General features: G+C 40.2%; 1 protein-coding gene across 1 annotated transcript; it reads right to left on the bottom strand.

Moving 5' to 3' along the window:
* Positions 1-14: 14 nt before the first annotated feature.
* Positions 15-4,016, bottom strand: LOC111953274 (proteasome activator complex subunit 1). The gene is made up of 11 exons (XM_023972443.2): positions 3,757-4,016; positions 3,420-3,452; positions 3,253-3,315; positions 2,996-3,097; positions 2,796-2,853; positions 1,467-1,564; positions 1,209-1,277; positions 1,015-1,082; positions 823-877; positions 635-721; positions 15-323 (listed from the first exon to the last, which is right to left on the bottom strand). The coding sequence occupies exons 1-11, from the start codon at positions 3,793-3,795 to the stop codon at positions 243-245; spliced, it is 753 nt and encodes a 250-aa protein (XP_023828211.1). The 5' UTR covers positions 3,796-4,016; the 3' UTR covers positions 15-242.
* Between the last annotated feature and the right edge of the window lie 10,738 nt (positions 4,017-14,754).

The following is a 14,754-nucleotide window of genomic DNA, read 5'->3' as shown; positions in this document are numbered from 1 at the left end:
ACTCACTTCATATGTCAGTTATCACTGCTTTATTTTGAAATCTGAATAAAAATGATTGTGTAATACAGCAGTGTTATTTTTACCATTGATGAAAATGAAAATGTTTTTAAATGAACTGTCAATGTATTCAGTTACCCAACAATCATCTTAACATGTTACACTACACGATTTGTATCATATCCAGTGAATGGTTGAGTAGGTGTATTGCCAACTAGAGTGCACATACAACAGTCAGTTGATCATCAGTAGATGAGGGCTTTGCAGTCCCCTCTGGGCTTCTTGATCTTGTCATAGTTCTTGTTAATTATGTCCAACAGCACGGCCTGGTGAGTGGGTGACAGAAATAGCAGGGTAATTACATCACTGAAATATTTCATCATCATCACTTACACCATCCTTTCATGACAAGGGCAGGTAAGTACAATGAAAATAGTAGGAGAGGCATTGTAATTATCAACTCAATCAATTTGTTAACAGGGTAAGATTTCCAATGACAACTTGAGGTCTCTTGAGGTTAATACTTGTTCACACTGGTAAATGTTATTCAACTCTGGGTTGAACATTATGGGGATGCTGAGCACTTGAACTCTAATGAAGGGAAAAAAGGAATGATACATTAGGCATCTTGGCTTACATAAGTGTTGCGGATCTCCAGAACCACGATGCGCAGCTCACAGTACTGGTACTGGTCCAGCTCATGCACCAGCTGCCTGTAGTCTCCCTTGAGTTATAAGTATACGAAATATGGTTAACACACACACCAATGAAAGTGAGCATGTGCATGCACACACACACACACAACAAACACAGAGTTATACTAACCACGTGTGGCTCTTTTGAGGCCTTGTCAACAGCATCCCCTCTCTCACTGTAGTACCTGACAACACATCAAATAATGAAGGTGTGTGTTAGTCACATTAACACATTGATTACATAACTAATTAGATTGTATGTAGGTAAAGAGTAATTACACAACTAATTGAAATGATGTTAATATTTTGGTCTGTCTCTTACTTTGAGATCTGTGTCTGGAATCCCTCAATCTTTGTGCGAGTGTTGGTCAACAATTCAAACACTTTTTCCTGTGAAAAAACATTTGTGAACATAGGCCTGTACAGGTAACAAGCATAATATAACTGATGAATGACTATAATATATATAACAGATATGACAATATCTTATTCATCTCAGAAATTCATAACACTGACCTGCACAGCTACCCCAAAGTTGTTCCCATCTTCAATTTTGGGAATCTGAAGTTGCACCCACATTGACACCTGCCAGAGCAAGAGATTATAGAATGTATGTATTTCTATACACACTTGCCTTACAATTACACATGCCTTCTCACCTATTTAGCAATAGAGATGTGCTAGTGAATCTTAGATGTAAAATAACAGTTTGCCCAATACAGAGTAATAGAGACAAAAGGCTGACTGAGTAATAGAGACAAAAGGCTGACTGACGGTGTTGAGTTTCTCTTTCAGTATCTGGATCTGAGGCTTGATCTCCTTCAGAAGACTTTCCACTCTCTCGTTGCAGGGGATCGGACCGCAGGCAGGCCCTAGGGAAAAAACCCATCAGAAAACCCAGAGTAGGACGAAGCTATCCCAATGCACTGATCTACGATTTGATTTGTGTGTCCCCTCTAATGGTTAAAAGTTCAGACGCAGCTACTTTAAACTGAGCATACAAAACATTAAGAACTCTTTTCATGACATAGACTGACTAGGTGAATACAGGTGAAAGCTATGATCCCTTATTGATGTCACTTGTTAAATTCACTTCAATCAGTATATGAAGGGGAGGAGACAGGTTAAAGGTTTTTTAAGCCTCAAGACGATTGAGACATGGTTTGTCTATGTGTGCCATTCAGAGGGTGAATGGGTAAGACAAAATATTTAAGTGCCTTTGAACGGGGCATGGTAGTAGGTGCCAGGCGCACCGGTTTGTGTCAAGACTCCAACGCTGCTGGGTTTTTCACGCTCAACAGTTTCCTGTGTGTATCAAGAATGGTCCACCACCCAAAGGACATCCAGCCAATGACACAACTGTGGGAAGCATTGGAGTCAACATGGGCCAGCATGCCTGTGGAATGCTTTTGACACCTTATAGATTCCATGCCACAACGAATTGAGGCTGTTCTGAGGGCATAAGGTGGGGTGCAACTTAATATTAGGAAGGTGTTCCTAATGTTTGGTATATCTCAATATCAAACCATTTCTGGGTAACAATTAAGTACCTTACTGTGATTGTTTTACATTAAAATGGTCAAAAATAAACTAAAGTAGCTTCTTAGCAAAAAGCAATTTCTCAAGAAAGAATTTTGCTAGGACTGTCTGGCAGTGGTCTGAAGAGGGAGGGGGGAACTAGCTGTTATTGGCAGAGAGGTTTGTAACTCTTTCTTATTGGTCTATTCCCAAATTTACCACCTGATGATATCACCAGGCAGGCCAAAACTCCATCCCACCAAAACAGGATGAAATTATTCCAACCTAAGTGTGGAAATATATATAAAACACGGGTAAATCACATTTTTGACTGCATTGGGCCTTTAAAGTGTCACTCTAGTCTAATTTTCACCTAATTTAACCTGATTTACTTAATAAAATGTATATCTCAAAAGGTGGTCAAGGTATCTCATGACATAACACAAGTGGGGATATCGCTTTTCAACAGTAAAAGTAGAAAAATCTCTGGAGGACGTTTTTAAGATTAGGAGATGATCCCAGATCTGTGCATACGGCAAGTTAACATCTAACTGTGGTGGTACATCAGTGGTATTGTGTCTTTACCTGCATCTTCATCTTCTTTATCGCTGTCCTTGTCTTTCTTTCCTTCCTTTGCTTCTTTCTGACAAAAAAAGCGAAAAGAGGAATGGGGTAAAGGATTTGCAAGATTCATCAATTTGCATGGTTGATACTACTTTTGATGATTCCAGTGTAATCCAAGGGGTTAATCATGATATAATGCTGAATTAGTGAAATGTCTGTACCTCCTCTTTCTTCTTTCTCTTTGCCTCTTCTTTAGCTGGGTCTGGCATTGGGATGTCCAGAGGTGACTTCAGAGCTGCCAGGCCATCAGTGCTAAAGGATTTCTGGGGTACATTTCAAGGGGTATGAATTATAAACAAAGCATTGACAAACAGCTCATATTTGCCTACTTACAATAGCATTGTGTCAATGTATCTGGACTGAAATCGAAAGGTGTTTTTTCAAAAGGTGTTTTTTCATGGTCAACATTTGTCCATACCTTCAATAGCATCTCCATCTCTGCAATCTTCTGAGGGAAGAATGATGTGACCAGGGTCTCTGCCTATAACGCGCAGGAAATACATCAACGTTATCAACGTTGGACATAGTAATGATTACCATCTAAAATGTGCTTATTAGACTATCAAAAATAAATATGTCAGTTACCTCTTTAGTGAGCTGAGTGCAGAAGTCATCGACCTAGGAAATTGAAACCAAAGAAATACGATTTATTTATTTTTGTAAATGAAACTGTATGCAAGGCACAGCAGCAAACCCAACTCCCACTGTCTCTACTTTACACCTGACTACGATAGCCGGGGTAAGGTCACCTGATGTGGCCTCACCTGGATCTATTGTTGGTCTAATTATCAAAACGCCTTGAAGATTATCAGGGCTGGTGAGTTATCTAAACACACATGATATTGGTAGGCTACAGTCATGAATGATTCTAGGTTACATTTGGCTTCTGTTTGTTATTACACAATTTAAATTGACAACCTACCATTTTCTTGGACTCCGGGCGAATGTCTATGGAAGTCATCTTGTGTGATGGGAATATATTTATTTGATAGTCAAAAAACACCCGTTTCAATGCAATAATAGGCAAGAATTAAATAGTTGAAAGAATGCGCGATTATTCTAAATGTCTAATAGTACACAACGCGGAAAACAGTCGCAGTTAGTCAGCACAAAAAGTGAAAATGAAAGTAAGTAAACACTTTTCAGTGTTCCGTACTTTCCAGTTTTGAAGCTCAAGATGCAGCATCGTGGGATTTGTAGTTTAATTATGGATTTAATAACCTGCAGAAACTAGTAATGGCGTCTTTTTGTAGGCACGAACGCTGCCATGGCTCGTTGGGAAATGAAACGGAGGACCACTGGGCTGTTGGGGTCAACACCTTGAATGGCACTTCGGTGCTCACACATTCTAGTGTGTAACTCCCTTGAGGTCTCTCCAACACAAAATAACCCGCACTGGCAGCAATCGTGTAGATMACATTGCGAGAATTTTAATTTATGGTAATTTAGATTTTTATGGATTTGATCCAGCAACCTTTTGGTTACTGGCCCATCACTCTAACCACTAGGCTAACTGCCGTACTTTAAAGTACTACTTAAGTAATTTTTGTGGGTATATGTACTTTACTATTTAAATTTTTGACAACTTTTACTTTACTACATTCCTAAAGAAAATAATGTACTTTTTACTCCATACATTTTCCCTGACAACCAAAAGTACATTTTGAATACTTAGCAGTACAAGAAAATTCCTGACATTTAATCCTATTAAAAATTCCCTGTCTTAGGTCAGTTAGGATCACCACTTTATTTTAAGAATGTGAAATGTCAGAATAATAGTAGAGAGAATGATTAATTTCAGCTTTTAATTCTTTCATCACATTCCCAGTGGGTCAAAAGTTGACATACACTCAATTAGCATTTGATAGCATTGCCTTTAAATTGGTTAACTTGGGTCAAACGTTTCAGGTAGCCTTCCACAAGCTTCCCACAATAAGTTGGGTGAATTTTGGCCCAATTCCTCCTGACAGAGCTGGTGTAACTGAGTCAGGTTTGTAGGCCTCCTTGTTCGCACACGCTTTTTCAGTTCTGCCCACAAATTTTCTAATGGGATTGAGGTCAGGGCTTTGTGATGGGCACTCCAATACCTTGACTTTGTTGTCCTTAAACCATTTTGCCACAACTTTGGAAGTATGCTTGGGGTCATTGTCCATTTGGAAGACCCATTTGCGACCAAGCTTTAACTTCCTGACTGATGTTTGAGATGTTGCTTCAATATATCCACATCATTTTCCTGCCTCATGATGCCATCTATTTTGTGAAGTGCACCAGTCCTCCTGAGCAAAGCACCCACAAAATGATGCTGCCATCCCGTGCTTCACGTTTGTGATGGTGTTCTTCGGCTTGCAAGCTTCCCCTTTTTTCCTCCAAACATAAGAATGGTCATTATGGCCAAACAGTTCTATTTTTGTTTCATCAGACCAGAGGACATTTCCCAAAAAGTACAATCTTTGTCCCATGTGCAGTTGCAAACTGTAGTCTGGCTTTTTATGGCTGTTTTGGAGCAGTGGCTTTTTCTTGCTGAGCGGCTTTCAGATTATGTCGTATAGGACTCGTTTTACTGTGGATATAGGTTTTTGTACTGTTTCTCAGCATCTTCACAAGGTCCTTTGCTGTTGTTCTGGGATTGATTTGCACTTTTCGCACAAAGTACATTCATCTCTAGGAGACAGAACGCGTCTCCTTCTGAGTGGTATGACGGCTGCGTGGTCCATGGTGTTTATACTTGCGTACTATTGTTTGTACAGATGAACGTGATACCTTCAGCGCGTTTGGAAATTTTCCCAAGGACGAACCAGACTTGTGAGGTCTAACATGTTTTTCTGAGGTCTTGGCTGATTTCTTTTGATTTTCCATGATGTCAAGCAAAGAGGCACTGAGTTGAAGGTAGGCCTTGAAATACATCCACAGGTACACCTCCAATTGATCAATGATGTCAATTAGCCTATCAGAAGCTTCTAAAGCCATGAGCATCATTTTTGCTGGATTTTCCAAGCTGTTTAAAGGCACAGTCAATTTAGTGTATGTAAACTTCTGACCCACTGGAATTGTGATACATTGAATTATAAGTGAAATAATCTGTATGTAAACAATTGTTGGAAAAATTACTTGTGTCATGCACAAAGTAGATGTCCTAAACAACTTGCCAAAACTATAGTTTGTTAACAAGAAATTTGTGGAGTGGTTTAAAAACAAGTTGTAATGACTCCAATCTAAGTGTATGTAAACTTCCGACTTCAACTGTATATTTTAGCAATTACATTTACTTTTGATACTTAAGTCTATTTTAAGCCAAATACTTTTAGATTTTTACTCAAGTAGTATTTTGCTGAGTGACTTTCACTTTTACCTGAGTAACTTTCTATTACTTTTATTCAAGTATGACATTTGGGTACTTTTTCCACCAGTGCGAGAAACTTTCCTACATTTGGTGTACTGGCATTGGGTACAATTGCCACAATTGCCAGGGTGGATAAGCAGGAGCCTGGTCTTGTTTGAGCTTTGGCTGACATCGGATCTGACAACACTGTCCAACCTGGTGTCAGAGCATTTCATATTATTCTGTACGTAAATCCGTGCCTGTCCATTTAGTATATATTACGTTTCGTATGGTATGTATTAATTTGTGGATGTCCATCACCCATTTCGTATGATATGTTACAAATTACAATTAGTATTATACACTGAACAAAAATATAAACTCAACATGCAACAATTTCAAACATTTTACAGAGTTACTGTTCATATAAGTAAGTCAGTCAATTTAAATAAATTCATTAGGTTCTAAGCTATGGATTTCACATGACTGGGAATACAGATATGCATCTGTTGGTCACAGACACCACGGTCTTGCAGTCAGGTCAAGAACGTGGTGAGGATGATGAGCACGCAGATGAGCTTACTTGAGACGTTTTCTGACAGTTTGTGCAGAAATTCTTCAGTTGTGCAAACCCACAGTTTCATCAGCTGTTCGGGTGGCTGGTCTCAGACGATCCAACAGGTGAAGAAGCCAGATGTGGAGGTCCTGGACTGGCATGGTTACACTTGGTCTGCGGTTGTGAGGCCACTTGAACGTACTGCCAAATTCTCTAAAACAACATTGGAGGTGGCTTATGGTAAAGAAATTAACATTCAATTATCTGGCAACAGYTCTGGTGGACATTCCAGCAGTCAGCATGCCAATTGCACGCTCCTTCAAAACTTGAGACATCTGTGGCGTTGTGTTGTGTGACAAATGTYGTGGCTGAATCAGATTTAGCTAGGTAACATAGATAGATAAGATGTTATTTTCATCATATGCTTGTGAGATACTTGTCATTAGAATGGTGCCCTTTGGAATATAGGGTTGGCAGTGCATTTTTCCCTTCTGAGCTAGGGCTTAGTCACTAGGGGCCCAGAGAGGGGAGAGGTCAGGCTTGTCTTCATATGTCAATGTATCTGTTAAACCATGTGGTGCTATGTAGAATATCAGAAGGGGAGGAGGACAGAATKGAACATTGTYTTCTTATGGGAATGTGTMTGTAACTATTCCTAAACCATGTGAAGGGATGGCGTTATTAATGGGGAACCAGTTAGTTATCTCATACAATGTCTGTACGCCAGTCACTCCCTACTTTTCTCATTGGGGGAAGGAGTATGGCAGTGTTTGKAACCATTGTATGTCCCCTCTGAGGTTGCTCTTATCTTGATATGGTATATGACCTAAGAGGCTCACTGTCTTTAGTGAGGTTGTCCAGGTTTGGGAGTATCTAGGATTGACAATTGATATATGCCATTGGATGAGGTAATGTTTTGGTAGACAGTGAAGTACCAAGCATGAGATTGAAACCTTGTCTTAGGAGACCAAACTGAACGATGATTTATAGCTGATGCTGTCTAGCTATGGGATACTCCTCTTTCGGGTAAAGGATTCTTTGTAAGTTGAGAGGGGTGTATCTTGGCTCTAAATGAAACTAAGAATTGTTTTGTAAGGACTCTCAGAGAATTCATTTATAGACACTGAATTGATCTGAGAGTCAAAAAAGGGCTTTGGTGAAGCTTATATATTATTAAAGATGGATTTTATAATATAACTCTGACTTGTGTGTGTGGTTGGCTCTCTCTCTCTCTTTATTGAGTAATACAGGAAATTACCACGACACAAACATCACATTTTAGAGTGGCTTTTTATCGTCCCCAACACAAGGTGCACCTGTGTTTAATCAGCTTCTTGATACGTCACACTCGTCAGGTGAATGGATTATCTTGGCAAAGGATAAATGCTCACTAACAGGGATGTAAACAAATGTGTGCACAACATTTGAGAGAGAAAAATGCTTTTTGTGCATATGGAAAATGTCTGAGACCTTTAATTTCAGCTCATGAAACATGGGACCAACACTTTAAATGTTGCGTTTATATTTTTGTTCAGTATGTGTTATGAATTTTCAAAACGTAGGATATGTTACGAATTCTAGCTAGGTGGCTAGGGGTTAGGGGTTAAGTTTAGGAGTTAGGTTAAGGTTAGGGTTAGGGGAAAGGTTAGCTAAAAGGGTTAGTGGAAGGGTTAGCTAACATGCTAAGTAGTGGCAAAATACCTAAAAAGTAGTAAGTAGCTGAAAAGTTGCTAATTAGCTAAAATCTTAAATGGAGTGTCTTGGATTTATGTACAGAATAATAAGAAATGCTCTGAAACCAGGCTGCACTGTCTTTAATGTTTTTAGCTCTACAGTAAGCACTGCATGAGGCTGCTGAAATGTATTCCCTAGAGCTGGGTCTAAGCATAGAATATCCCAATGTTTTTGATGATGCCTAGTAGTTCTGGACTTTGCAGGGTGTAGGTAGTGATCAGTTGAATGGAGGGTCTAGCTCTAGGGCTTCTGGGCTTGCTCAGTAGTTGTGCTCTAGGAACATCTTTGAAATGGTTATAAAAAAGGGTTCTATGTTTACTTCATATATGGCACCCCTTACGGTTCTAGAACTGAAATTGGTTCCATATAGAACCCGTTATGAAACCCAAGGGTATCATATATGAAGCGTGTAGCCTACAAGAGTGTAGCCTACAATTGTTATTGAAAAAAAGTGCTATCTAGAACCTACAAGGGTTATGAGGCTGTTCACATAGGAGAACACCTTGGAGAACCCTTTTTGGTTTCAGGTAGAACCCTTTTGGGTTCCATGTACAACCCTTTTCACTGAGGTTTCTACATTGAACCCAAAAGGGTTCTCCTATGGGGACAGCTGAAGAACCCTTTCGGAACCATTTTTTCTAAGAGTGTATTCAAACATGTTTGTGGGAGCATATCAGTTTTGCAGACATCCAGTATTTACCCTACAGAACGATGAGACAAGACCAGAAATGTATACCAGGCAACAGTGATTACGACCCCCTCTCATCTCCAGACCTCCAATAAAGCATCAGCAGCTTAGTTTCTTATCATATAGGACTGTATTGTCTGAGGGTCCTTGTTTTGCTATGGTGTGTTGCAATGATGGCATTATCTAATTTGGCTGACATTCATAATCAATTTCAGTTAAAGGAGAAAGATGCAAACTATTACAAGCACACAAGGAAATTGCTTGAAAATGTCTTGAATTTTCTCTTGGTTATGTACTTAACGTGTATGCTGAGTGTACAAAACATTAGGAACACCTTCCTAATATTGAGTTGCACCCCCTTTTGACCTCAGAACAGCCTCAATTCGTTGGGGCATGGACTCTACAAGGTGTCGAAATCATGCTGGTCCATGTTGACTCCAATGCTTCCCACATTTCGAGGCTCCGAGTGGCGCAGCGGTCTAAGGCACTGCATCTCACTGCTAGAGGCGTCACTACAGACCCTGGTTTGATCCCGTGCTGTATCACAACTGGCCATGATCGGGAGTCCCATAGGGCGGCGCACAATTGGCCCAGTGTCGCCCGGGTTAGGGGAGGGTTTGGTCGGGGTTGGCCGTCATTGTAAAATAAGAATTTGTTCTTGCCTAGTTAAATAAATAATAAGTTAAATAAAAAATAAATAATAATAACTGTGTCAAGTTGGCTGGATGTCCTTTGGGTGGTGGCCCATTCTTAATACACACGCGAAACTGTTGAGCGTGAAAAACCCAGCAGCGTTGCAGTTCTTGACACAGTCAAACCGGTGCACCTGGCACCTACTACCATACCCCGTTCAAAGACACTTAAGTCTTTTGTCTTGCCCATTCACCCTCTGAATGCCACACATATACAATCCATGTCTCAATTGTCTCAAGGCTTAAAAATACTTTTTTAACCTGTCTCCTCCCCTTCATCTACACTGATTGAAGTGGATTTAACAAGTGACATCAATAAGGGATCATAGCTTTCACCTGGTTATTCTGTCATTGAAAGAGCAGGTGTTCCTAATGTTCTGTACACTCAGTGTATATCCTTTACAGTCAATGGAGACTTACACAAAATGGGCCAGAAGATTTTGTTAGACTTTGTGATGCATTTAATCCAAAGGGCAAAAGTCATCTTGAAGTGTTTGCGAAACCATTAATTATTGATTGATGTGATTGAGTGAGTGATTCAAACTTGAGTTGTTTTTCACTTCTGCCTAATTACGAAATATACTGACCAAAGGTCTTTCCTCAATGGATGACAGATGAGAAAGGGGAGAGGAGCATTTAGGAGAGAAACAAAGGAGAGTGGCAAAGGTTGACTGACATGTTAATAGAAGTTGTGTTCTGTACCATAAACGTGTTCAATGAAATAGTATACGTTCTATGAAAGTACAAGCATCAATAATTATTGTTTGATCCTCAGCYCAATACTTTTCCTTTTGGTTCAAAACAAAGGGAAAACATTTAAAAAATACTTCAACCAAAACAGATTCATAATAGCATTCTCTGCCTTCTCTCTTTGAATGTGTATTTGAAGATGACATTTGAGTTTCTTTCCTGGTTCTGTGACCTGATTTGAGTATGCAAACAAATGAACAACAGATATTCCTTGGCCTGACCAGGGTCTGGTTGAGACTTTACTTTTTGCAGTTGTTGATCCCATATCAGCCTACATGTAACCTCCTATGATTGGCCTCTTTAGGCCTCGCTCATGGACTCTCAATGTAAGATAAGAGGAGTGTATTAGCCCATACTGCAACCATTACTTGAGCTTCAAATGCCTTGTTTTGCCAGCAGCAGCATTTCGGAATGTTCTCTTTGATAACTGAGGACTGCATCTGTGGACGGTTGAGTGAGTGCATTAATTCAAAATGTGCGTGGTGTTCTCCACGTGCCTGAAAAGAATATGACTGCTGATTCTGCAGGCCATGTCACTGTTTACAGGCTGAAGTTTAACCAGAGGCACTGTGGACTTATCTTACTTTGACCCCTGTCTACCCACCTGTCAGTCTCTCTCTCTTTGTCCATACAATGTCCCCTCCCCCTTCATGTTTTTCTATCTCCTTCTCTCTCTAACTTGGAAACATTAACAGGAAATGTGCAATTTGCATCATTCTCAGACAATGCATTGCAGATTCTGAAAAAGGAGACAATACTTTTGTGGACAGAACTGTTTGCAGTTCAGGCCTACTACACTTTGAAAAATAAAAAAAACATAATGGTATAACGGATAGCAATTACCTGAAGATGAATCTCATATACAGAGCCTTCGGAAAGCATTCAGACCCCTTGACTTTTTCCACATTTTGTTAGATTACAGCCTTATTTTAAAATTGATTCAATGTTTTTTCCCCCGCATCAATCTACACACAATACCCCATGATGACAAGGTATGCAAAAACAGGATTTTAGAAATGTTTGCTAATTTAATAAGAAACTGAAATATCACATTTACATAAGTATTCAGACCCTTTACTCAGTACTTTGTTGAAGCACCTTTGAGTGAGATTACAGCCTCAAGTCTTCTTGAGTATGACGCTACAAGCTTGGCACACCTGTATTTGGGGAGTTTCCCCATTCTTCTCTGTAGATCCTCTCAAGCTCTGTCAGGTTGGATGGGGAGCGTTGCTGCACAGCTATTTTCAGGTCTCTCCAGAGATGTTCGATTGGGTCCAAGTCCTGGCTCTGGCTGGGCCTCTCAAGGATGTTCAGAGACTTGTCCAGAAGCCACTCCTGTGTTGTCTTGGCTGTGTGCTTCTGTTTGAAGTTGAAACTTTGTACTTTGCTCCGTTCATCTTTGCCTAGATCCTGACTAGTCTCCCAGTCCCTGCCACTGAAAAACATCCCCACAACATGATGCTGCCACCACCATGCTTTACCGTAGGGATGGTGACAGGTTTCCTCTAAAAGTGACGCTTGGCATTCAATCTTGGTTTCATCAGACCAGAGAATCTTGTTTCTCAAGGTCTGAGAGTCTTTAGGTGCCTTTAGGCAAACTCCAAGCGGGCTGTCATGTGCATTTTCCTGTGAAGTGGCTTCTGTCTGGCCACTCTACCATAAAGGCCTGATTGGTGGAGTGCTGTGGAGTGCTGCAGAGATGGTTGTCATTCTGAAAGGTTCTCTCATCTCCACAAAGGAACTCGAGAGCTCTTTCAGAGTGACCATCGGGTTCTCGGTCACCTCCCTGACCAAGGCCCTTCTCCCCCGATTTATCAGTTTGGCCGGGTGGCCAGCTCCAGGAAGAGTCTTTGTGGTTCCAAACTTCTTCCATTTAAGAATGATGGAGTCCACTGTGTTCTTGGGGATCTTCAATGCTGCAGAAATGTTTTGGTACCCTTCCCCAGATCTGTGCATCGACACAATCCTGTCTCGGAGCTCTACGGACAATTCATCCAACCTCATGGCTTGTATTTTGCTCTGACATGCACTCTCAACTGCTGGACCTGATATAGACAGGTGTGTGCCTTTCCAAATCATGTCCAATTAATTGAATTGACCACAGGTGGACTCCAATCAAGTTGAAGAAACATCTCAAGGATGATCAATGGAAACCGGATGCACCTGAGCTCAATTTCGAGTCTCATAGCAAAGGGTCTGAATACCTATGTAAATAAGATACTTCTGTTTTTAATTTTTTTTTGAAATTTGCAAGAAAATCAAAAAACCTGTTTTCGCTTTGTCATTATGGGGTATTGTGTGTAGATTGCTGAGGAATGTTTTTTATTTTTATCCATTTTATAATAAGGCTGTAATGTAAGAAAATGTGGAAAAAGTCAAGGGGTCTGAATACTTTCCGAAGGCACTGTACTTACATCCATGTAGGCTACATAATGCTCATATTTTCCCATATCAAAATCAAACCACAGATGCACAGAAGGCACCATCTCTGCTTCTTCTTTGGTTTTAAATCATGTTCTTAATTGTTTGGATAAGAAGAAACACTGTGCATCCCTTTTTATGGCCCTTTTTATTGACCTGTCTAAAGCCTTTGACACTGTGGACCACTAATTACTTATTCAGAGTCTTTCTTCAATCAGCCTGGACCAGGCTGCATTTAGCTGGTTTGAAAATTATTTAAAGGACAGAACACACTGTGTATTTACTGATGGTGTTAAATCAAGACATAACAAAGGGTGTCCCACAGGGATCGATTCTTGGTCCGGTTCTTTTCACTATTTACATTAACAATATTGGTTTATCTATAAAAAATAAATACAAATAAAATACAAATATGCTATTGCCCCCACAGCTGCCAGGTTCTGTCAGAGCTTCAATCTGCCTTTATTGCCCTGCAGAAAGCATTTGTCGAACTGAAATTGGTACTTAATGCAGGTAAAATCAAGTGTATGTTATTTTCCAAATCATGTAAAAATGTATCTGATGATTTATGTATAAATACTTTGGATGGTGCCCTCATTGATCGTGTTCCTGATTAGAAATATCTGGGCATCTGGATCAGTGGAGGCTGGTGGGAGGACGGGCTCATTGTAATGGCTGGAATGGAATAAATGGAACAGTATCAAACACATCAAACATATGCRAACTACATGTTTGAATCCATTCCATTAATTCCATTCCAGCCATTACAATGAGCCCATCCTCCTATAGCACCTCCCACCAGCCTCCACTGATCTGGATTGATGAAAAGCTATCTTTCAAAAAGCATGCAGATGAGTTAAGAAATTAAGAATAAAAATAGGGTTTGAGATAATTTTGTTCAAAAACTATTTCAAATAGTTTTCATTGTTGGACATAAAGACTAAAATCACCAGGAATACAGCTCAAAGTGATTTTCCCAAGTATTCCCATGCATAAATAGGGGCACATGTGACATCTTATCCCAATTTGGGGCGGAAGGTAGCCTAGTGCTTAGAGCGTTGATCTAGTAACCGAAAGGTTGCAAGATCGAATCCCCGAGCTGACAAGGTGAAAAGCTGTCGTTCTTCCCCTGAACAAGGCAGTTAACCCACTGTTCCTAGGCCGTCATTGAAAATAAGAATTTGTTCTTAACTGACTTGCCTAGTTAAATAAAGGTTAATCAAAGTTTGAAATTATTCTGTTATGTCAAATACTAAACTCAGAAAAAAAAGAAACGTCCCTTTTTCAAAACCCTGTCTTTCAAAGATAATTCGTAAAAATCCAAATAACTTCACAGATCTTCATTGTAAAGGGTTTAAACACTGTTTCCCATGCTTGTTCAATGAACCATAAACAATTAATGAACATGACGGTAGGCAATTAAGGTCACAGTTATGAAAACTTAGGACACTAAAGAGGCCTTTCTACTGACTGAAAAACACCAAAAGAAAGATGCCCAGGGTCCCTGCTTATCTGTGTGAACGTGCCTTAGGCATGCTGCAAGGAGGCATGAGGACTGCAGATGTGGCCAGGGTAATAAATTGCAATGTCCGTACTGTGAGATGCCTAAGACAGCGCTACAGGGAGACAGGACAGACAGCTGATCGTCCTCGCAGTGGCAGACCATGTGTAACAACACCTACACAGGATCGGTACATCCGAACATCACACCTGCGGGACAGGTACAGGATGGCAACAGCAACTGCCCAAGTTACACCAGG

This window comes from Salvelinus sp. IW2-2015, linkage group LG27 (genome assembly GCF_002910315.2).
Source record: "Salvelinus sp. IW2-2015 linkage group LG27, ASM291031v2, whole genome shotgun sequence".
NCBI lineage: Eukaryota > Metazoa > Chordata > Actinopteri > Salmoniformes > Salmonidae > Salvelinus > Salvelinus sp. IW2-2015.
The sequence above is the reverse complement of the archived record's forward strand: the minus strand, read 5'-3'. Positions and strand labels throughout refer to the sequence as shown.

Bases quoted from the DNA above. Each gene is read 5' to 3' on its own strand.
- LOC111953274 (XM_023972443.2), bottom strand. From the start codon at position 3,795: ATGACTTCCATAGACATTCGCCCGGAGTCCAAGAAAATG. The intron at 3,316-3,419 runs GTAACTGACATA...TGCGCGTTATAG, and splicing joins GCACTCAGCTCACTAAAGAG to GCAGAGACCCTGGTCACATC. The intron at 1,565-2,795 runs GTAAAGACACAA...TTTTTTCCCTAG, and splicing joins TAAAGAAGATGAAGATGCAG to GGCCTGCCTGCGGTCCGATC.